Source organism: Ruditapes philippinarum, unplaced genomic scaffold, assembly GCF_026571515.1.
Source record: "Ruditapes philippinarum isolate M1 unplaced genomic scaffold, ASM2657151v2 ctg17_1_1_1_1, whole genome shotgun sequence".
NCBI lineage: Eukaryota > Metazoa > Mollusca > Bivalvia > Venerida > Veneridae > Ruditapes > Ruditapes philippinarum.
This window is the reverse complement of record NW_026865484.1, coordinates 784,332-809,319: the sequence shown is the minus strand read 5'-3', so window position 1 is coordinate 809,319 and position 24,988 is coordinate 784,332. Positions and strand designations below refer to the sequence as shown.

Sequence of the window (24,988 nt, the reverse complement as noted above, 5' to 3'; positions counted from 1 at the left end):
TGACATACTGGCCTGTCATCATTCCAGTCAGCTGTTTTCATCCCTGCCAGAGCTTGGTGTTTGCTTGTAGATGTTTCTGCATATTTACAGAAACAATTGTTGCACAGTATTCTATAGTACTTTTGCATCGTTTTCAGTGGGCATTAATTTCTCACTTCTGTGATTTATCGAGCAGACATTTCTGTGAAGATCACATTTAGCAGGGGTTTAGTTTTCCCAGAGATTTCCTTGGAGAATTTATCCAGGCTTCTATCCGTTATGTCCACACTGTTAATCTTTTACTGCCTGCCACTTATGTACGAACATCAGGAAATGATGGGAGGCAAAAAATACATTTGTTTTCTTGTCTTAGATCATAAATTATTAAAGGAGATTTTACTGTAAGATTATTATCATTTTATAGATGTGAGGGTGGAAAATAGATATATCCTTAATCTCTGGTGTGTAGATATTTATAAGATATATCTTCTTCATCATCACATTAACTTTTTGTATTCTTTTTTTGATAGATGGTTTTTATCTTATTTATAAAACATATCAAATTATTGTTTCCATTGAGGTATTGAGGTAAAGAACTATATAAAATAATTGTTTTCATGCTTTCAGGAACAGTATTCTTTCTTTGTTTAAATGTGGTGATTCCACTATAATTTTTATACTTACTCTTAGCCTACCAGGACCCAGTTGTTCAAGACATTGGTTAGTCAACCAACAAATAAAATCATTATCCACTGGCTAAAATTTGTCTGTTCGATAAAGGCTGTTGTTCAAAAGTTATCAAATTGATTAAATGGGCTATCTAAATGGGTTAACTTTAACCAGTCCTATGACCGATTGTACAAATCCAGTTATTCAGCATGGTATTTAAAGAGCAAAAAATAGATTTTTATACCATATCTTGAATAGAAGTTAATTTTGTTTAGAAGGCATTATGTCTGAAGTGCTATTCCTGAGACCATTATAAGTAATTTTTGTGATTGCATTGTATGAAAAGCCATCTAGCTCTAACAAGCATCTAATAGAACTGATAAGGTTAATGTCATGCCTTAAAACATCAGAAATTCTATTACAAACATGCCTAAAACTATAACAAACAAAAAATCTTTTAGAGTTTTTTATCTTGATTTGCAGAATCATCATGCTACTTACTTAAGCTTATATAGTGAATTCACTAACGTTCACTTTTGAGTTTCTAAAATATTTAAAATGGTCTTCTGTGGAAAGAGTGGTTAAAGTTGCTCACTTCAAAACCACTTATCCCTAATCTTTTTGGGTTTGAATCGCTCCATGGACTTTGGATTTTTTTTGTATTAGGCTATTCAGCTAGATTAAAGAACTTCCCAAGTTCTAACTCAGTTGCTCTTTTATTCCTGAAATAATGCGAAAAGGGCACCTCTGAGGTTTCCCTCAACCAGTAAAGCTGGAAATAAGTAACAATATGACTTTTTCAGCATTTGTTTGAAAAAAAGAAGTGAAGTAAGATATAACAGATTTTAATTATTCTCCTTTATCATATAGATCTGTACTATATACTACAAACCTCAAATTAAGTAAGTTTGAGAAAGTGTTAGTCTTTTACTATAATCTTTGATTAAATAAACTTAAACATATTCAAAAGTCCTTAACAGCTTAATATTTTAACTAATTTCTTCATAGCTCTTCAAATCAAACACTTTATTTGCGTTAAATAATTCTCAATAGAATTCTATGTTGGTTTATTGCTTAATAAAAGGCTTAATAATTAACAATGTACCTTTCATGTTCTGATACTCTTCTAGACTTGGGATCACATTCAGAAGACAGTCCAGTGCTGTACCAGGCTCAAAATTTATTCAGGGTCGATATGCTTGCTTGGTAGTCTGGTCTTAGTCCTTTAATATTGGTAATAACAAGGCATCTATGATGTTTTTGCTAATATGTACATTTTGTTATTCCACACCTTAATTAAATTATCAAGAAATGTAAGGTGAAAAGTCATAATCTCTATATACTCTGATTGTTATTTCTATGAGACCATCTTGTTTCTGGATTTTGTTAATTTATCATTGTCCTTGGTGGTTTAATAAAGAATCATGATGCTATGACATTGACCATGAACTTTTGATGAACTGTCTATAGCCTTGTAGAAATGTTAGTAATTGCCTTGTATTCCATATAAGGCAGCAATTGATACCCTAATTTGTGTCTTAAAGCACTTTATCCGGAAAGCTTGTCAATACATCCCTCTTAAAGTGGTCAGTTCTCCATTCCATGGCTGTGTCTAACATGCATTTGGCAAAGATGTTATTATAGTTATTGGCTATGATATTTCATTGTTCAATACATTCTGATTACATTTTCTCTCTGACCATTGAAACAACATCAGTCTTCCTCCACAATTGTTAGAACCAATTCGCATAAAGGATTTCATGTAAGAGACATTTTAGATTGAATTCATCTGTCATTGAAATGAACTTGATAATTTTGAGCAGTATTGAAGGACACATAAGAGTTTTGTACAACCACTATGATTTAGCCATAAGCTTTGGAGCAGCTTTCAGTCAAAGACATGAAAGAAATTTTACAGGTTTTACCATAACAAATTTAGATAATATTTATAGTTATCTTTTTGGTATACTAGAATTACATTTTTTTCCTGTATATTACATCTGGTCTTGGATGAAGGCAATTGTGTAATTAATAAACTTATATCAATAATGAGCTTAACATACTAAATTATGTTCGGAAGAATTAAAATTGCACAAAAACCTAAAAATAATAAAGTACTTCTTGTATAGAGTTTCGTAGATAATTACTTTTGTATGAAAGCTATTTTGTGTGGCATGGTAGTCTTCTTTGTATCTTGAACACTGGATTTGTCATTGATAAATGAGTAACAATTGCAATATTTACATCAAATTGACCTCCTTTTTTGGTTGTATACCATGAAGCAGAGTTTTTATTTTGTGAGCGAGATATTTTGACGTTACTTTCTAACAGTTTAAGCAGGGTTATTGCTCTATATTTTTATTTTACCATCTTCTAACAGTATCCCATTTGTCACAATTGAGGAACAGTAATAGAGCGTGAAGCTGATATATCTAGTACGCTTAGTCGCTCACTGATTTGTTTTCGCGTAAAAATCCATGAAGCAAGACTTAATATAATTCCATATTTTCAATTGCGCACATATGATGTAATTTAGGAAGTTTTGAGCCAATTAAGTGACTTTATTGGCAATTTGATAGATATAGTATGTTTAATTCATGAAAAATATTCACTTTGAATGGAAATAATAATTTTTGTGAGATGTGAAACAGATATTTGATTAGTTCATTCAGCATCTGTTTGTTCTTTTTTTTAGTTTCATAAAGTTTAAAGGGGATAGGTTTATATAGTAATGAATAGTTAACCTGTCCTCTTAGATAAAGCTTGTTTAATTATTACTAAATTGTGTTGAAGTGAATAGGTTCCGTGAAGTGTTAAGAGATATCTCTTAAATAAATAACAAAAATATCTGAGGAACCTTTTTTTAAAAAAAAGCTAAGATATCTTATTTATGTTTTAAATATTTGAGTGGATTTTAAAGGATATACCTGGGTACTTGGATTTAATTAAGTAAGTATTTTTACAATGGTTATTATATTTGTTATGTATTGTATTATTGGTGTGAAAGGGCAAAGGGATCATATCAACTGGTATGGTTGATCATTAAAATAAAATAAAAGAAAACTTTCCAAAATGATATTATTTTCTTACAAATACAACTATAAATAGGTTAAGTTAAATAAATGTCTTTTTTTCTTCATATTGGAGCTGTATTTTTTGTCTGTAAGTGGTTTTTGTAATGTTGATTTTTATGGGATATGTGGTTAGTGTATAACTTGACATTGGTGAAGTAATACTTGAATTAATTGTGAAGTTAATGGAGATGAGGTAATGTTTTTCCTGGAAGTTGTCAAGTGTCTGCAGCTTGTCTTTGCCTTAGTGTATTTTATAGTGTGCAGTATTAAAATGTTTTTTATTTGATCTTTCAGGATACTTTCTTTTAAGAAAAAATGAACTTGTTTTAAGTATATTTAGAATTGTTATCAGATATTTTGATGACTTAATTGAATTGAAGTTGTTTATTCAATATATAATTTCATACAGACTGATGAATGTATTAGAAGTGAAATTGTTGGATTTGCCATGATGTGGTGTATCATTTGATAAAGGTATACAGTTTCTGTATGATATTATCAGTTGTGTTAATTTAATGTCTGTTAAATAGTAATATCTTTTATATTTAAGAGAGTGTCTCTTAAATTTACTTTCACTTTTTACTGATTGATAGAAAAATATTTGATGAAAATATTCATTAATGAAATTTGGATTAAAATATTGAACAATTTGTTTATTTTAATTTTTCAACATTCTGCCGTTTTGTTTATTTCTGCATGGGTCACATTTTTCAAGGCAATATTTGCTTTTTATTAAAACCATTATTTACTTTGACAAAAAAATGCAAAAATCTAGCTGATATCAATTTACCTATTTCTATATACAATGTCATGTGTGTGTGTTATTTTGATGTTTTTTGTGTGTGTGGATATTTTGAAATAACTATACTATACATGTTGTTATTATTTCTTCATAAATTTCTTTTGTAAAGAAAGGAATGTATTGTATTACTGGACCATGTTTATAGACATGGATCAAGTTTCTGGTATTTAAAACCTGACTATACTTAACCCTAATATGAGATCAAATTTCAGAAGTGGTATTTTCATAATATTTTTAAAAACCTGATTACTTTTTGTAGGTTAAGTTTTGGATAGAAAGAAGATGGAGATTTACTGAAAATATCTGGTATTTATATTGCTCATTTCAAATTTTAATAATGTTTAAATGAAATTGGATAAAAGATGTTTAATTAGGAAAGGTATATTCTGTTTATTGGTTAAATTTCAGAAGCTGATTTTTGTATGTGTTTTATTTCTGAAGGTTTTTACTTGGTATCATTTTCTATATGTGTTATGCCCCATAGTTTACACCAAATTGTCTAAGAACATGCAAATTTGAAATGATATTGGTTATTTATTTTTTTTACCATATGATGGATGGATGTTATTTAATAAAAATTATATCTTGGATGGTTCTTTTACTTTGTCTATGGACAGTTAGGGGTTATAGACATTGGTATTAAAACAAGTTTTGCACTTTTGCTTTTATTGACTGAAAGCTTTCATATAAGTAGGATCATACCTTGACTTTGTGTGGAGTGAGAGGTTACTGGGGGTCAAGGTCACTAATGGATTGATTCAAACTTTTGCTCCAATTGCCTTTATTTATTGACAGATCTCTTTCATGTTTTATAGGTAGATACCTTGCGTGTTCCTTTGAATTTGGGTTCACTGGGGGAAATAGCTAAACAGTCATTCATAGATCCTTTACTTATTGACCAACATCTGTCATATTTGGTAGCAACATGCATTGGGTGAACATCTTACTTAATGTCAAGGTCATTGATGCTTAAATTAGTTTCTTACATTTTCTTACATATTTTGCATTTTGGAATATTGACAAAAGTACAGTTTTGGGAAGCATCCATCGCCAATGGCTAGCAGATGCATCTTAATGATTTTAGGACCATTGATCAAAGGTCATGGTCACAGTAACTTTTAGTGTATCAATCACTTGAGAAGTAATCAGCTTAAGTTTATGAAACTTTGTAGGAACATTGTTCTTGGCCTGTACTTGGCCTGTAGGAAGTATTTATTTCTCACAGTTTACTCTGGGTGGGAAAAATTTATACTTCTCTTCAGTCTTTGATAATTGGCAAAAACTTGGAACCAGTCAAATAATTGAGTTAGGTCATGTGACTGGTTATCAGCATGTTATATTTACATAAGAAACAATAAAACACGAGAGGTACCACTTAAAAAAAACATAAAGGCTGCCGCCTATTGCACCTGTCAGCTTTTTTTCTGGCATTTTATGATGTAAATTAGGAAACTGTTTGCAGGAACTCTGAATGCTTATAATTGTTGCACTTTGGGCGTGTAATTAATAAGCTTGTTTTATATTGCTACCAAATGTAAATTGAAAATGATAGATTTATTAAATGAGAAACTTAACAGATACTTGCATATAGTTTTTTCATGATGCCACATAGCAAATAAATCAGATTGGCAATATAATGTACTTTACAGATACCTTGGGTTGGAATTTACAAAAATAGGAATTCATTTGGTTTTGAAGTTGTGTGCTTATAATGCTTGTATGTGGGTCAGCATTTTTATCCAATTCAAAAGTATATTTGTATAATATATAAATAAGAAGACTGTTACCTTATGGAACTTTTTTATACCCCCGCACAACAAAGTTGTAAGCGGGGTATACTGGAATCAGGTTGTCCGTCCGGCTGTCCCGCCGTCCGTCCGTCGGTTTTTTCTTGTCCGCCCAATAACTTAAGATTCCTTTGACCTTTAGTCTTCATATTTGGCATGGAGGTTAGTCATGATTAGTAGATGACCCCTATTGATTTTGAGGTTGCCAGGTCAAAGGTCAAGGTCACAGGGGCCTTGACTTCAAAAAGCTTGTCCGCCCAATAACTTAAGATTCCTTTGACCCACAGTCTTCATATTTGGCATGGAGGTTAGTCATGATTAGTAGATGACCCCTATTGATTTTGAGGTCACCAGGTCAAAGGTCAAGGTCACAGGGGCCTTGACTTCAAAAAGCTTGTCCGCCCAATAACCTTAGATGCCTTTGACCCACAGTCTTCATATTTGGCATGGAGGTTAGTCATGATTAGTAGATGACCCCTTTTGATTTTGAGGTCACTGGATCAAAGGTCAAGGTCACAGGGACCTTGACAAAAAAAGCTTTTCTTCTCAATTGCTAAAGAATGCCTGTCCGCAGTGTATTGATTTTGACATTTTCACATTTGAATCATGTAGAATACATAACTTAGCAATGCACTGGCTTAGTAACCTCAGATTTGGCAGGGAGGTTGTCCTTGAGCTCTAAATGGCCACTGTTGATTCTGACAAAGTGGTATGCGGGGGTATTCACGCCATGATAGTGGCAGTTCTAGTTTAAATAAAAAAGAGCTTTTGAAACCACCTGCTGTCCATCATTATATGTGATCTATTATGACCAAACTGACCAAACTTCACAAGAATCATCCTGTCCACAACAAATTTAATTTAGATAGTTCTGTTCTAAGCATAATTAGGCCACAGAAGTTTAAAATTTCTTTTTCAAAAACAAAGTCTCCAAAAATCTAGTGAATTTTCTTGTAGGAACTAAATCTGGGAGAACATCATCATTTATTTATCATGCTCCTTAATCCTTATGTAAAAAATTCTGGAAACAAAGTGATCCCTCGGAAGCATTAATCACAACAAAATAACATAAGAATTGCAGACTTGGTTTGATTGAGTCTGTACATGAGGGATAATGAATAAGTGCAACATCCCTCACGCCCCCTAGCACCGGCTTGAGCGGTACTCAATTCTCAACACTTTATAGTGTTGGCATCAATGATCCCGAAGGACCAGAAAATATAACAACACTTAAGTGAAGTACGGGGCAACTTTTTACGGCTGTCTTATGTAAGACATGGCATGCCCTTAGGAACTTTTTATCTACTTTTTAAATTTACCTGAATGAGCCATAAAGTACCACTTCATCGTCTTGTTGGAAGTGTCGTTGTGCAAAGTTGGGTGTTTTCCTCTTTTTGTCATATAGTAAGGTATTATACCATTATACAATAGGTGTGTATGAATGGCTGACTATGATAGAGTGTATGAATGCAGTACTCTGTTTCTGTATGATTTGTTATACCTTCTTGAGAGAATTTTATATAAATGAGCACCCAGTTTTAATGAATCACTTTACCTGGTAAAAATTAGTCAATTGTTTATGAAAATGAGAGGAAAAAATTAATGCTGGATGATTCATACAGACCTAATTGTGACGAAAACCCATTAAAGATGTCAACTAAGTCACCTTTTGAAAGTATATAAAATGTCATTGTTTTCTACTTGGTGTTTGATGTAACATTAAACAGGTAGTCATGTCTCTAATGTTTGATGATAAATACTGGTCGGTTATTACATTTTCATGTTGTTTATATGATACAATAATAAATGGTAAAGTGGCCAAGTCATTAATAAAATATGTACTATCCCTGTGTTAGACCTAAAGAAGGTACACAGTTATTTTCGCACTTGGGTAATCATTTTTGTATTTTCTCATCGCAGGATCAGTAAATACAAAGCTAACATCCACGGTCTAACACAAAATTTCCTAACAGACCTAACAACGCAAAGTAGTTCTCACTCAGAACTGCTTAAAAACCAGCAATTTAAAGGAAAGAATAATTTTTAATGTAGGCATTTAACGAATTACAGTGCATTAAAAGTTAAGAGTAGTCAATAGAAATATGAGGTTACAATCACAAATTTCGCGGATGAATATCTTTTTTACCCAATGAAAAATGTTCGGCTATTTCCGTTAAGCTTAATCAATGAAAATGCTATTTTTAGCTATGTCGATTACCGAATACTCCAGAGCGTAGTACACAAATAAATCTGACTGTCGAGTAGTGGAATTTTCGCTAAATTATTTTCATCAGTGTTAAACAACAGGTTTATCGTGAACAAAATACCTCGAAATTAGTAAGGATTACAAACACGAAATGGAAATTCTCAATTTAGAATTACAATGTATTTGTTTTTATTCAAGCTACATATGTATTACTTCACCGTGGTGCAGAGTTAGCGCGCTCGTTTATGCGTTAGAGGCCTAAGGTTCAAATCCTAGTCGAGGCAACTTTTTCTAAGTGTCTTTTTTAAGGAAGTAGCCACGATATGCAAGGATAAAGTGTGGCTAAAATGATTTTTTGATGCAACTCTAGTCATGCAAAATTCCATATGTATCAATCTCAAACTGCCTTATAGGCGCAGTCGCTGCTAAGATTAATTATAGTATATAAAAATAAACTTATACAGGAAAATACATACAGATAGTCAGTATGATTTAGATTGCAAAGATCAGAAAATACCACACAGGTTGCAGCCCTTTGATTTAACATTTGATTTTTACGAAGAGTACATATGAGCTGCGCCATGACAAAACCAACATAATGGGTTTGAGACCAGCATGGATCCAGACCAGCCTGCGCATCCGCGTGTCTGTTCAGGATCCATGCTGTTCGCTTACCAACCCTATTACCAGTAGAGAAACTGATAGCGAACAGCATGGATCCTGATCAGACTGTGCAGGCTGGTCTGGATCCATGCTGGTCGCAAACCCATTATGTTGATTTTGTCATGACGCGGCTCATATGTGTTTCAGTGGAGCATCTGTTGCCAACTTGTCTTTCCTGTGATTGCACATGGTTTTATCCAGTGCATCTCATGGCATATTCATTGTTTGGCTGTTATCTTAGATATTTGATGTAGTGGTACCTTGTGTGGACCTCTCCCCTTTGGTGGTGTTTCAGATGGATGTAGTCTAGGTAAAGACTACAGTGATGATGAAACATCCAAAGATGTATGTGTGTGCTTTATGTGTGCTGGAGAATTTTCATTTTTATGTGCTTTACCTAGCTTACAATCTCATAAAAATGTAATATTTTAATCAGATATATATCCTAGAATAAAATTGAAACATGAAATTATAACAAGCAAGATGCTGAGAGAAAGTAGCTACACCTAACAATTTAAACAATTCAACCTCTACTTGATTATTGATAAGACCTCTGTAGATAAAAATCTTGTTTTCTTTCTAAATATTATGGCAAGTGATATGATGCAAATAAGATTATGAAAAATGTATTAAAATGTTTCAATCCTGTCAGGATGGTGATGTTTTAACTGCTAGTTGTATAGTAAAAGATCAGCGAAGCACACTTGAGGGCCTGCTGTTAAAAGCAATTACATCTCTTCAGAGGACAAATGTATCTTCATGAATTCACCGCTTGATATTGTGTTACAAAGATGATGACAAAAATCCATTAAAATTTTTTATCATTTTACTTCATGATAGATATTTTGTGATGAATTGTGATGTAGATTTTTTTTCATGATTATTTAACAGCTGTATTAATGACCTTGAACTGAAGGAGGAAAATCTCACTTTTCATGTGCTTTTATCTCTAAACTCTTCTTTGTCGAGTGTGAAATTTTTGATGTAACTGATAATTACTTCAAAGTTTCAAATATTGCTTTTCCTTTTTAAGCCATGGCTCATTTCGTTTCCTGCTAGGTTTTCCTGTTAGAATCTTTAAATGTAATTTCCAATATGTAAGAACGTATATGAAGTTTAAGAAAGATTTTAACAATTATAGATTTCTTCTCAAGACTGAAACATTCCTTTGCCAGATTGAAAGCCTTTTAATTGCAATTCTTTTTAGACCTAGTTTTCTCTAGAAGCATTTCTTTCTAGACTGAAGCTGTTTTTATCTAGACCAAAGTTTTCATTCTCTAGAACAAAGTCTTTCATAATTATGTAAACTAAAGCCTTTCTTCTCCAGCCTGTAGCCTTACTTCTTCAGACTAAAGCCTTTCTTCTATAAAATCTTTCTTTTCTAGACTTAAGCTTTCTTCTTCATACTGAAGGGCTTTTTCTCAAAAATTGAAGCCTTTCTTTCTGCACTCTCCTACCTAGACCAAGTTCTTTATTCTTGTTTCTGGGACCCTTGTTTAGACTGAAACATTCTTTAAATTGAAGCTGGTAATCCTTCCCTAGACAAAAACCCTTCTTTAAAGACGGAAATATTTCTTAAGTGATAATGATTTAAAAAAAAATTTATTTAACTTAAAACAAATGAATTTTGCAGATTATTTCACAAACACTTAAATATCTTTTTCTCTCTTTTCAGACAACAAGTCTTGAGTACACATTAAATATAGATACCCACAATGCCTAGCAAGCAGGCATTTTGCTGGTGTTTTGGCGGGAGACCTCCAGATATAAAGTATGGTATAGATGGTGAGACACAGCTGAAGGCAATGACAGTAGACATCCCCATGCCTACAGATGAGAATGAGCTTAATACAATGTTTGAGGAGCTTGTGGTTAGTATTTGATACAGTCAGATTGTGATCTTTAAAATTTTGCTAAAAAGTTGATACATATTAATTTCTTTAGTAGTCTGACTGAAACCTTATGGTATCACAGTGTAGCTAGTTCCTATGCTTAATTGACATAAACAGCTTCAGGACATCATGTGCAGTCTTGATACATGTAGGATATATATTGTCTCTATATAATTATCTAAGATAGTAATCTTGGAAGACATGAGTTGAAAATGACTTTATTATATAAAGGGATATGTAAATTTTAAAACTTACATAGGAAGATGTTATTTGTTATGATGACCAGTCTTAATAGAAATTTCTATCAAATTTCAGCAATAACATACTAAAATTAGGCTTTTTACATCTAAATATGAAAATCAGGCAAAGATCCTGTAACACAATTATTTTCATGGTTTTATTTCATAAATATGATGCTCAAATTAAGATTTGTCAATATTTTAAGTTCCAATAAGCATTATTGATAAAGATATTACCCAATTTAACATTTCATGTAAATAAAGGGAGGTAATTAGAAATTTATTTTCTATAAATTCTAAGTCAAATTTTCCTATAAGAAATGAATGCATGTAATGTATTGATTAAATATAATGTGCACACACATTTGCAGTCCACATTTTACATATTCTTCGCTGTTCGAAATTGTTTTATTTGCATAATTATATACATATATAATTTTTTGCAAGTGTAGTATACACACAGTAACAATATCAATCACAAAACATACAGGATCTTTAAAATTTTCAACATAACAAAAAAAGGTAATTTTCAACATAACAAAAAAGGAAATTTTCAACATAACAAAAAAAGGAAAATAAGTTTCAGTTCACTAAATATTTTGGTAAAAAACAACATCAAAAACTTATTTATTATTTACTACTTTTGAATAATTTTCTATTTATTTTGATGACTTGTGATGCAGACACAACTTGCATCAATTCTTCATAGAATAATTCAGGAAAAAAATATAAATTGTGTATTTAATTTATTGTCAACAGGCTTTTTAGTAATGCAATTCACTGAAATGTCTTAATGAGAAGTTTGAAGACCATGAAATTTCAGAATTAATTTACTAGCAGTTATTTTAGAGTAAACTATGCAGAATATATGTGAAAATCTTGTGGGAATAAGTTTGAGACTGAGATAGAGGAAACTCTGAGAAAATTCTGCGGGTATATGACATGTAATAAGTGTTGAAAAATGAAACAAATCCCACTTTCTTGAAACTGGATGAGAAAAAATAAATATAATTAAAACGAAAGCTTGACACTGTCAGAAGGCTTACTTCACTTTTGACAGAAATGGCCTGATTTTTTTCTTCTTTTTCTCTATTTCACCTTCTATTCTCATCAAGTCTGTGAGAAAATCTTTCTTAATTCTGTTTATCAGACAGTGTTTTTTACTGCCAAATTTATTACTGGTAAAAGTGTAAACTAAACAGCTGAAGATAGGAGAAATATAAAAAAATGCTTATTTCATGTGTCTCAGCATGAGATAGTAACTTTGTGCTTTAATCTTGTCTCCATATTTATCATGTGATTTTGTGATAATTTGCTATAACATGTACATGTGCACTCATTTTGTATAATCTTTCTTTGAAAATTCATCAGATTATAGGAGCATGTTGAAGTGTTAATATTTAAGTGTTTCTGTGCACAATGAAATATTGCACAGTGAAAGTTGTAAGGGGGGTCTACTGGTTTAGGTTGTATGTCAGTCATGGCCATATCTTGTACTAATGTTGCCATTCACTGCTTTTTTGCCTTGGTGTGGTGAAAGTGGAAAATACAACATGGCATAAATTAGCCTCCATAGTTTGCAAAGGGGGTTGAGGTATTTATCAAATTTAGTGATAGTTCTATTTTTCCACTTTTCAAAGAATAGGGAGAGCTATTGTACTCACCCAGGCATTGGGGTCCCACTTTGTTTAAGTTTTTGCCTGCAATTTGGTATCTCCACAACTACTGGAGGGAATGGCTCAAAACTTAAGACACTTTTCTAAGAGCATGCTAGGAGGTCACTGTCAAAGGTCCATTACTCTAACATAGGTTTTGACAGAAATATTGCCTTTTTCAAACATAGAAAATTCTACATTATCCAGGCTCTTTTTTCACTATAAAGCACTGAGAATAGCATGCATGCTGTCCTACTGACAGCTCTTGTTGAATTCAGTTGTAAAATTTTGTAATTATATTAACATTGAGTAACTATCTAAGGGTGGCCTGGCTTTATACTGGTGGCAAAAACTAATCATTTTCTGTATGGTTTAGTAAATGAACAAGTGATTCTGCTTTAATTCAATTTAGAGATGTCTTAATGTTATCTGATCAGATCCATTAGTGGATTTGTCAATCTCTATGATTGTTGTATTTGTTTAATAAGTTTATTTGCTCACATTGTGTTGTTGTTTACAGGCTGAGCTGGACCTAGACAAGCCACATAGAGATGCTTTGTTTAACTTACAACCAGAGAAAAAATGGCAGATTTACTGCAGTAAAAAACAGGTAAAATTTGATAAAATACATTTACATAATTATGTTGTTTTTGAGGTCATCCCATATATAGGTGGTCACTCATTCAAATTCATTATTTGTCTCTTTGAAGATTTAATAGACTTGTTTTGTTTAGGGTTTTAATTTTGAAGATTTGAAAGATAATTATTTTGTTTAGGGTTTTATCATCATGCAAGATGCCCTATTCATTTTACATTTTATTTTCTGTTTTGTAACTTAAGCTGGATTCAAACTATCAAACTGTCAACTATAAAGTTATTGTACTGGACAGCTACCCTCACAAGCAATCTATTGTAATGAATTGACCATAAAGACAGGACGTTTTGTTGTTTTATACATTAGCAGTTTCAGCTTTGTTCATTCTCCTGTATATACAAGGTCATGTTACTGTCTGCATCTGCTAGACTTGTGCATCTATATTAGTATACATATTGACCTTCCAAAAGTCTAAATATTTAATTTGTTTCTATAGCAACCTGTACAATACATTAATAGGACCTAATCAATCAGTTCTGAGTCCATAAATTTTTGTTGGGTGTAAATGGAAGGCTTTAATAGGGAAGATTACTTGCCTCAATGCTCAAATATTTCATTAATTGGAAATTTATGGATATTTCCCATGCTAATTTGAATGATAAAATGAATTTATTGACCCAGGTTTTGTAGCCAACATCCTTGTGTGTGTGTTATCATGATATTTTAATTTTTTGCCATATTCTGAAACAATCTAGCTTCTCCTTCTTTGATTTTAGAGTTGTTATTAAATATGTTGCAACATAAAATGTACAAATAAAATGACAATTATAGAGTAAATTTACTAAAACAGTTAACACCAACTTGCACTAATACATGTATAGTCATATGAGGATATGAATGATAATAAGAGTTTTGAGGAAAAAAATCCTGAACTTTTCAGGAAGGAGGCAAAATGTAATTGAAATCATATTAAGATTTATATGTCTGGAACATTTTTTATTACATTATTTTAACATATTTTATTGCTTATAGTACAATATGTAACAGTTTATTGAAAAAGATAACTAATACATTTGAAAAATGCATATGAGTCTTAACTGTTTTATAAAAGACACTTTTTTGTCATTTAGATATTATTGCATGCCTGAATATAGGAATGAATGAGTATATAGTTAAGTATGCCAGTGCAGATTCACAGAGAACCACTAAACTGCAAATGAAGTTTTTGGAGAAAAAAAAATTGAAACACGATTTCAAAGACTGTAATCCTATACAAACATTGCACACAGCATATCTGATGTAACAGAGAAAAAAGCGTTTCTGCAAGTGTTTGCATCTGTCATTTTGTGTTTCCTTTGAATATAATTGGAAGTGAGTTTATGCTATGGTAATTTGAGAATATTTCTGATGAAATTCCATTTCACAAGAGAAACTCTAGTTGTTGTTTATGTTGATATTTTTTTTTTAAAAAAAGAAGTGTTTGTCTCTAATGGAGGGACCATATCAGAGACTGGTAAATTATTATGCACTCCCAGATATTCATATTACCAGAGGGTAACATAAAATAGTTGATACATGTGACTTGAAAATTTCATTAAGATACCATGATCAGGAAAAACTGTTGTATCAAATGTAATCAACATCCCTTGGGAATTGTGGTATTTAACTTTAATATAATTGAATTCAAATTTGAAACATTCCTGGCAAAGTTCAAGGGATTTCAAATAAAATTTTGATCTACTAACAATATAGAGCATAGTCATACTGCATGGATCTATACTAAAAAGCTAATCATTTTTTGAAGGGTAAAAGACTCTTGTATACGAATACATATATTTCAATTTCTTATTGATTTCATATTCCAGTGGCTTCAAGTAATAATGAAAGAGAATCTTAATATGTGGGAATGGTTGGTATAACCCATACAAGAAAGATAAAAATATATCTTAACAAAAATTAATAGATTGCATTTCAAAGAAAAAGGAGAGTTATATTGTACTCATCCAGGTGTCAGCTTTGCTGAAGTTTCTTCATGTTCAAGTTGGTATTTCGAAAACAAACTGAAGGGAAATGGGTTGAAACTTCACACACTTATTTGAGAGCATAATAGGAGGGTACTGTCCAAGGCCCATAAATCTTACATGAATTTTGACAGAATTATGACTCATTTTGTACTTAGAAAATTCTACATTATTCAGCCATCAAGAATTGAGAATAGTCAAGCACACTGTCCTACTAACAGCTCTTGTTTCATTATCATTCAAAAGTTTCCATCTGTGAGAGACTCTAGTAACATTGTCATATTACTTTTGTTTTCAGCATTAAGGAAACAAATTAAACTTCATTTTTTTGCAAATATAACCTTGGTTGGAATTGGTAAAAATACAGTATATCAGTCAGTCCCTATAGAGCAGTCTGGAAACTAAATTGATTTTTTTAAAGTAACTCTCACAGGTCTCAGCATAAAGCTGATTGCTTACAGAATTAGAGTTGTTACTGAGAGTCAATGAGTCTTTCATTTCCATGGCAACAGCCCATCTTTAAGGGATATTTAACAGAATGCTGAGCAATTTCAGAGGCTGTCACATTAGTTTGCATTTTTCTAGTGTGTTATTTGCCGAGAACGAACCAATTATAGACATTCCAGCAGTAATCACTGGTTGACTTGGTCATAATGTTTTTTTCCCTTTCTCTCTGTTTAATGATCAGGATAATTGATTTATCAATGTATAGAATATTGCACCTTTATCCCAGCTGATGTATTTTGGGACTCTTATTTCATTTAATACAATATTAATAAGTTCTAAGTAGGAGCATAAAATTGATGTCATTATATAGTCATGTTAAGCACAAAATGACATTTTTGGAATAAATTAGCATTGTTCTTTGATTACTGTAGTTTACTTTAAGCTGTCAATAAAAAAGTTTTTCAATTAAAATAACATTCTTTAAATGAAACCTTTACTGCAAAGCCAAGAACCATTTTAATTATCTCTTATTATACTGCTCGATGCTTGGTTGTACTATTCCCAGAAATTTACAATTTTGAAGCTTGACATGTCCATTTCATACATCAACATTATGATTATTTGTTCTATATGCTATATAAAGGGTAGCAAGTTATTCATACTTGATTTTTCAGGGTCTTGGGGATGCGAACTCACCAGGGTACTATATTGACAGAATCAACTCAATGTCAACTGTAAGTAAATACTGTGTATAAAACAAATAGTGTCTGATTGTTCTAACAGAAACTGAAGACACAGTTATTATGAAATATATGTGTAAGCTTAATCTGTAGGTCTTAAATGTGAAATAATTTGGTTATAAATTGAAATGTTACCCTTAGCATTAGACTTAGCATTAGCTTCTTGAAATTAAGCATACTTTGCCTACAGTAAATTTGAAAATTTTGTCAGATTTCGTGAAAATTTGAAAAAATAGCATATTTTGTAATGAACTGGCATATTTCATACATTTAAGCATAAAAAATAATGAATTTAAGCACAAAAATTATCTTGTGAAAATTCAAGATGCCTCATAAAAACTTCTGATGAAAATAAGCGTGCCTTTTCAAAATGAAGTACATGATTGTATGTTTTAGGAGAATTTAGCCTATTTTTGCCACTTTCTGTTTTCTAACAAGTGTACTTTAAAAGCAACAAGAAACCTGTCAATTTTCCTCTTTTTAAGGAAATATAAGAGTAGAAAGTACATTTACAAAATTAGTCTTTTCCAGACAACTGAGAGGTTTCTAAATTCTCTTCTGTACAAATATAGCAAAATTACTTTAAAGAATATCTATTCCGTAAATATTATGGTAAAATGATGAGCTTAAATATGTAAGTTCGTAAGAAATAGCTTTAATGATATATTCTGTCTTTTAGGAGATAATCTTTTAGCATATGGAATAATTTTATGTGGAAGATGACATGAAAAATGTATATGTTTATATATGATACATGTTTTCAGATAATCAGCTATAATGAAGAAGAGTTGGAACAAAGGGAGAAAACTGTGGAGAATCTTAAAACAGCTCTCAGAACACAACCTATGAGGTAGCACAATTCCAAGTTTTTACTAATTTTGTACATTTACTAAGTTTCTGCATATTGATAATTTATCAATGGTTAGCCTCTAAAATCAGTCTTTTATAAATTGAACTTATTTAAGATGAAATATAAAGAAAGCTAAAGAAAGTGAACATGTTGTCTTCAACTCAAATGCATCTAAAGTGAAATCAGCAATTATTATGTAATTTATTAGGCTTTTTAAGACTTAAAACCTTTGATAAGTTTCTTTCCTTGTAGCTTTGTTGTAATATTTCAAAATTTAAAAGAGGAATATTCTATTTTATTGATACAACAATGAACAAACCACAACAAACAACAACTGAATTTGGGGCCAATTTACTCCTGTAGTTAAAACATTTAGAATAATTTGATTTTCAGTTTTGTGACAGAGTTTTTGGAGCTGGATGGGTTACAATGTCTGGGCAACTTCCTCACTAACATGGACTACCAAGTTGCAGAGAGTAGTATACATACAGCTGTTATAGGCTGCTTTAAAGCTCTGATGAACAGCTCTGTAAGTACTGGACAAAGATCTCATATTAAAATACCTTAAGGATGTTTTTGGGAGTGTTCAATTTCTTATAGCTTAAAATGTTTTTGTTATCATATTCTAACAACATGCCAAGTTTAAAGAAATTATATTGGAACAATTTTAATTTTGCCTATATGTCTTTATGAAAACTCCCAAAAATGTCTTTAAAAGTCTGTTCCTAATTTAGAACAGGACAAATTCATTTCATTGAGTGTTAACCCTTAACCTGCTCAAACCAGAAATGAACAACCTAAGCCATCAGTATATAGCCAGGCTAGCCTGTACAGACCAGGCTCTATACTGTTGACTGACAGAATTTAAATTTTCATCTTGATATTCCAAAATTGATAATGGAAAATTAAAAATTGGAAGCTGGACAAGTCCATATATTGGAATTTAACAGGTAAAGGGTTAAAGTCATAATGAAAAGCATTGTTTATTTATAAAGGAAATTTCATTCATTAGTGTCCCTAACCGTTAAACCAGTACACTTCTTGTCACCAGATTATTGCACCAGGACCTGAAATCTGTATAGTCTGACCAGTCTAACTATCTAAACATTCGAGAAACTTGCAAAACAGATATTTTTATATTAAATCCTGTGGACTCAAGAAGTCGTTAAAACATTCATTAAAAGTCTTTAGGATCGTTTTTTATCTCCAATATTTGGAATCAAATGTCAGTCTTATTGTCCTTCTGTCCTAGAATGTATGAACTACCTATCTGAAATAGTAAGATTCCATTGATGCTTAACAGATGAAATTAGAGTAAGTTATTAATGTCAATTTCTTTCTATACTTTGATTATTCTGTACAGATTTGTTGCTCTTTGTATTGGTAATAAAAAACATTCTTTTGTTTGTTTTTACAGCAAGGACGAGCTCATGTACTTGCGCACCCTAACAGTATTAATGTGATAGCCCAGAGTTTGAGCTCGGACAATATCAAGACTAAAATTGCTGTGTTTGAGATACTGGGAGCCATGTGCCTGGTACCCGGCGGACACAGAAAGGTCCTTGAGGCTATGATACACTACCAGAAATATGCTGCAGAAAGAACGCGGTTCCAGGTTAGTAACACTCATACCTTATAGTCTTATAGTCTGATTGATGATATGTTTGCAAATACATGCACATTTTGTAATATAGAAACTTTGTAGGTGTCTTTTATAATTATGTTCAGATAACAATAATGGTGGTTAAAAGAAATAAAGGTATCAGTAAAAATTTTACCACATGTTGAAGCTTCATTGACTTAATTGAAAAGGTTCAAAAAAGTTTTTAATTCTGTACATATTTTTTTTACACAGAGTTTGGTATATGACCTTGACAGAAGTACAGGTGTGTATCGGGAGGAAGTTAATCTGAAAACTGCCATAATGTCATTTATAAATGCTGTACTGAGATGTGGGCCAGGAAAGGTAATACTATTTCTTGTATGTATTTTAAGAAAGGGTTGACATCAAGTCTGTGAATCTGTTTGACAAAAAAGGTATAATTGATGGTTTGGCCTAAGCTGGTGTCTGTTCCAAAAATAATGCAAAGTTTGGTATCCTATGTTTTTCTAAACTGCTGGTCTTTAGTCTTTTTACACAAGCTGAATAAGCAGGATATTTATATGATTTCAAACATTGGAAGCTTAAAAATTCTGCAAAAAGTATAATAATGATAATAAAGACACATGAAAGACAGTAAAGTTTCTATCTCACTTGGTTTTTCTTAAACTCCTTAAGTCTCACATTTGTTTTTTTCAGGACTATCTTGAGTTCCGGTTACATCTACGATATGAGTTTCTAATGTTAGGTATACAACCAGTTATAGAAAAACTCAGAAAACATGACAATGCTACATTAGACAGGTAATGTAATAATTATCACAGTTAAATTACAAAAAATGATAGAGTCTTGATATGGTATTAGAAATCTTATTTAAATTGATATGTAAGACTCATTCTGACTCGGGTAAACTTTGATTTTAAAGTTTAAATCTGAATATCTATATTTTGAAATTTCATCTTACCTACACAGTTTTATAGATCATTGCTTGAAAAATTTCTCCGAGTCATTGAGTCAAATGGTCATATGTCTCCGTGGCGGATTCAGAATTCATGTAGGATTAGAAAATTGGCCACTTGCAGAGAACTTGGTAATTACCCATAACAGTACTGTTTAGTTATCCAGGAAAGCCGGTTAAAGGGACTGACAGTCAAGATATGACCTAAAATTGTGTTAAAATCAGCATATATAAAACCCAATAAACAAACAAATTAGGTTATTGCAGCATTTTTATATTTTTGCAAAGTTATTTTATTGAAATGGTTGATACATTCTGATTGCTTTTATATTTCAGACATTTAGATTTCTTTGAAATGATGAGAAATGATGATGAAAAAGTGCTAGCCAAAAAATTTGAAGGTGTAAGTACTCCTTTGTATAACATTAAAGTTTAATAATCTGAAATTTTTATATGAACATGTGGTTTTCATCTAACAATACTGAAGAGTGCTTTTTTAATAGTTTATAAAAAAAAATGTTTTTTAATGTTACGATTGTACATGTCTTAACACTGTTAGAAAGGCATAGCTTTAATGGCTTGGCATAAAATTACTGACAGCATAAAAAAAATGTTTTAAAATTCTCCAGGGTATGAAATTGATGTGTGCACATAAATTCTGTAAAGACATATTAATACTATCTAAAACATAATTTATTTTCAAATAAAGAAATATATCTATGTTGTTTAATGAGATTGGAAGAATTTGGGTTTTTTTTATTTGAAAACTTATATATTGTAGTGTGTTTTTGAATTGCAATAAAATAACACTGCAGCTCAAATTTTATCTTGTTGAACATCTGTCAGTTTAACAGTAGTTTAATGGTAAAATAAAACTAAATTGTCTGTTTAATGTACCTAGGTATGAAACTTGATCTTGATTTCTAGCATGTCACATTAAAATAATAATTTGGAAAATTCAGGACATCCATGACACACTAGCTAAGCATACTTGCCTGTCAATATTGTGGATTTGAATCCTATTAGGGACTTTGTATTCATTCATATGAGATGTTGTCCAGCTAGCTTATGAAAGATTATTAGTTCTACTTACATGTCAACTTAAATTTGAAGGAATGACACTAAGAGATCTACTGCCACCAGTAAGGTGAAAAGTCACTATATGACATTTACATAGAACCTAAGCAAAAACACAAATCACTGACAAATCATGTATGAAATTAGGGCTTCTTTTCTATATTCAGGCTCATGTAGACACCAAAAGTGCCAGTACAATGTTTGAGCTCCTCCGGAAGAAGTTGTTCATGGCTCCAGCTTACACCCATTTGTTGTCATTACTGCAGCATTTACTACTCATACCTTGTAAGTATTGGTAGAGAAGTTGGTATATATGTTGACTGACATTACAGTATATTGTGAAATATTCTACACAAGCTTTATGTATTAAGAACATTCAAAGTCTTGATAATATTAACATGACATGTTTACAATATTCATATATTTATCACTAGAGTTAATATGAAAAACTTGCTTTAAATTCTTTCTTAAAAAGATTTGTAATATGTTTCAATGTAACATATTCATGTATGTACTGACCGTGTTGTTAATTGTTGGATTAACTGGATAAAAATCAAGAGCTTTTTTTACACATTTTTTACCACAGCTTCAAAAATAAAAAAAGAACAAAAAATTCTAATGTTAACTTTGTAGATGTGAATGCTACTTTTATGTATTATCTCAACATGACTTTTGTAGATGCTAACTCAAGTTATACAACAGGAATGTGGTTGTTAATAGACAAGATAGTCCAACAAGTTGTTCTACAGAAAAATGGTCATGACTACGATTATGAAACTTTAGAAATAAATGTGAAGAAAACTATTCTAATGTAAGTGTTCTAGAGAAAACAAATTGTTGTCAAATAAATTCTGCACTGATTTACCTGTAACAAGTTAAAATGTTGTGTTTTCTTCTTGTTTTCCTCATTTCAATATGGCCATGATAGATTTTGTTAGGATATAGTATGGCTTAGGAAAGTGTCATTTTGGTGCTGTCTGCTAAGTTATACAATCAGAAAATAAAACATTAATGAGTTTTAATGAGCAGCAGTAATTAAGTTTTGAACAAAGTATGACTGTGTTGTAAATCTTGCTTTTAACCATACAAATATTGGCCCCGTTTCTTTTCCAATCATTTAACATGAACGCAAATACAAAACCAGTTTGTTTGGAAAACAGTAATCATTTAACATGTTGATTAATTATTACTCTCTTGTAAACATTATTTGAATGTCCAAATTTTGTAAAAATAAAGTATGATTTTTCCCCAAAATAGGCTTACCAATGAGACAGATATAAAATCATATCAACAAAAGTTACGAGAGGTTGAAAAAGCAAATGATGAGATTCAATCAAAACTGACGAAAAAAGAGCGTGAAGCCGAGATACGTACACAGGAGAAGGAAGAACTGTTAGACACGGTGAACAAGATGAAAACAAAGCTTGAGAAAGAGACAGCTGGACATCAGGAAACTAAACAACATATAAATGATTTAAATAGACATATAGAAGAATTAAAAGCTCAAGTGAGTGCAAGAATAAATTTCTAAAGTAATTCAATATTGATAAGTTAATGAACAAAATTAATATTTGATGTTAGGAGACTGGTTTTATTTCTGTTGGAGAAATGTTTGTTTTGTAAAATCAAGAATTTAATAAAGTGATCATTCACTCATTTTCCAGAGTTGCACTGAATTAGCTATATTAGCTTTAATATTGGTGATAGAAAAACAATTGAAATTGACAAATGTTTTACAATTTAGCGTCTGAAATAAAAAAAGACTGCTCCACTCTTTTAGTCAAAAGTTCTGAAGAACATTTAAAAAAAAATTGTTGAGTCACATGGGTTATTGATTAAAAAGCATAATATAACTTTAAGAAATATGACAGAAAGAAATGTAATTAAAAATTTTTCAGAAGTGTTTTTCTCATAAGAAAAATAATAGCTACCTTAAACATGAATATGGTCCATTATATATGGAGGTTTTTTATGTCTTTTAATAGTCTGTTTTGATTTTATTTATAGTTAGAGGCAGAGAGAGGTGAAAGAATGAAGCTTCAACATCTGGTAAAAACTGGAAGTCTACCAGATGATGCTAAAGTTGGCTTATCTTCAGTTTCTGTGATATCTGACCTCAAGTCAATGTCATCTGTTCCCATACCAACCAGTAGTGTTCCACCACCCCCGGCCCTGCCTCCACCTGGACTTGTTCCCCCTCCACCTCCTGCTCCAGGTATGATTTACAACGTCTTGACTTTGAAATAAGTTATAGTTGTGTGTAAAACTATGTAGTAATCTTCATGTTGTGTAAATTGTCTGTAATGAAGTCATTGTAAATGTAGCTATTTCTTTATGAGAATTTAGCTCTACAAACCAGTATCATTTGATTTAATAGTCATTAAGGATAAGATACTTCCTTTCCAAATGTATGGCTAAGTTTAGACATTCTACAAAAACATTGTGTCTTGGGGAGAAAGCAAAGCAGCAGCTGGTCCAAACCAGTTATGAAGTGGTAAGACAAGTTACGTTTTAAACCTTTACCGTTTTAAACCTTGACCATTTCTAATTATTATTTTATACAAGCTAAAACTAGATCAGTTTGTAGAATTAATTAATATTGTTTAATACATGTATTAGATGTACTTGATGGTAAAAAAGGACAAGGTAACAGAAAGTTGCACACATTTATTATATATAAATAATCACATTATTGTAATAATTATCTGTATGACAATAAATTAATCTTCAGAAAATATTTGCAGAGAGACAGAATCTTTTATTCAATTTAAATTTTTTGAGACTTTGATATCATACTTCATCATATACCAGTAAATACTTTTATGCATTTAATGCATTGTATTACATGCACAAAAATGACTGAGTGAAAAAGAGCTGTATTACACTTGAGCGTGAAATGAAGTCACTGGCATTATGCCAATTACTAGTACATCATAGTTGAACATATAATTTGAATTAAACAAAGTATATAATAAAAGGGCTGTTATTGGAGTTTCTTGATGACCTTCTCATTTAATCACACTCCGGACCGCCACGCCTCTCAAGATCCTGTTGTTATAAAGTCCACTCAAGTCAAATACAAGTTCTAGATGAAGAAACTCCTCTAATAACCCTATTTTAAAATCAGTATAAAAACATTTGCTTAAACTAACATTCCATTTAGCATGCTTGAATTACATTTATTTTAAAATCCAAAATTGTTATTCTATCTTATACAACCTGCATGGATATTATGTACAATTTATGGACTGCATACATTTTCACAATTTCAGTTTTTGTATACCAAGATCAAAATTCAGTTTTAGAATTTACTTCAACTGTGTTTTACATGTTAATTTGTCACTTAAATTGTATTTCTTACTCTATTTATTTTTTAGAAATAATTTTAATTCCTTAAGTTCCTTTAATGATGCAAAAATATATATTTTTACAATAGGCAAAATTTAGTTTGACCTAACAAGTTACTTATATTTCTTCTTGTTAACTTCTGTTCATTACACTTGTGCTGGAAATAGGTAGGAAATTTTTGATACTTTGTCTCACCAAGTTGATTATTAATGATTAATATTTATACCGTGTTTTCTAGGTGCCCCACCACCACCATCAATGTTTGGTGTTCCAGGAACTGCTCAACGTAGAAACGTTCCAAAACCAAAACAACCTCTTAAATCTTTTAACTGGACCAAACTAGATGATGTAAGTACACATGTATACTGCTGCTAAAGTTTAGAAAT

The 24,988-nt window shown here is 31.3% G+C and overlaps 1 protein-coding gene across 5 annotated transcripts in view; it reads left to right on the top strand.

Annotated features, from left to right (window-relative positions):
* The window catches only part of LOC132729327 (disheveled-associated activator of morphogenesis 1-like), a 67,364-nt gene that overhangs the window by 24,314 nt on the left and 18,062 nt on the right, over positions 1-24,988 (top strand). For 4 of the 5 annotated variants that reach the window (XM_060715067.1, XM_060715069.1, XM_060715070.1 and 1 more), the window contains 14 exons: positions 10,856-11,051; positions 13,487-13,576; positions 16,704-16,763; positions 17,534-17,619; positions 18,013-18,148; positions 19,037-19,234; positions 19,475-19,585; positions 19,919-20,022; positions 20,514-20,580; positions 21,422-21,539; positions 21,933-22,065; positions 22,512-22,761; positions 23,262-23,469; positions 24,841-24,950. In XM_060715067.1, coding sequence (XP_060571050.1) covers positions 10,896-11,051; positions 13,487-13,576; positions 16,704-16,763; positions 17,534-17,619; positions 18,013-18,148; positions 19,037-19,234; positions 19,475-19,585; positions 19,919-20,022; positions 20,514-20,580; positions 21,422-21,539; positions 21,933-22,065; positions 22,512-22,761; positions 23,262-23,469; positions 24,841-24,950 — 1,827 coding nt within the window. In that variant the 5' untranslated portion in view covers positions 10,856-10,895. Of the gene's footprint in view, positions 1-4,783; positions 4,831-10,855; positions 11,052-13,486; positions 13,577-16,703; positions 16,764-17,533; positions 17,620-18,012; positions 18,149-19,036; positions 19,235-19,474; positions 19,586-19,918; positions 20,023-20,513; positions 20,581-21,421; positions 21,540-21,932; positions 22,066-22,511; positions 22,762-23,261; positions 23,470-24,840; positions 24,951-24,988 lie in introns of all 5 variants that reach the window. The other variant, XM_060715068.1, reaches the window with a different exon arrangement.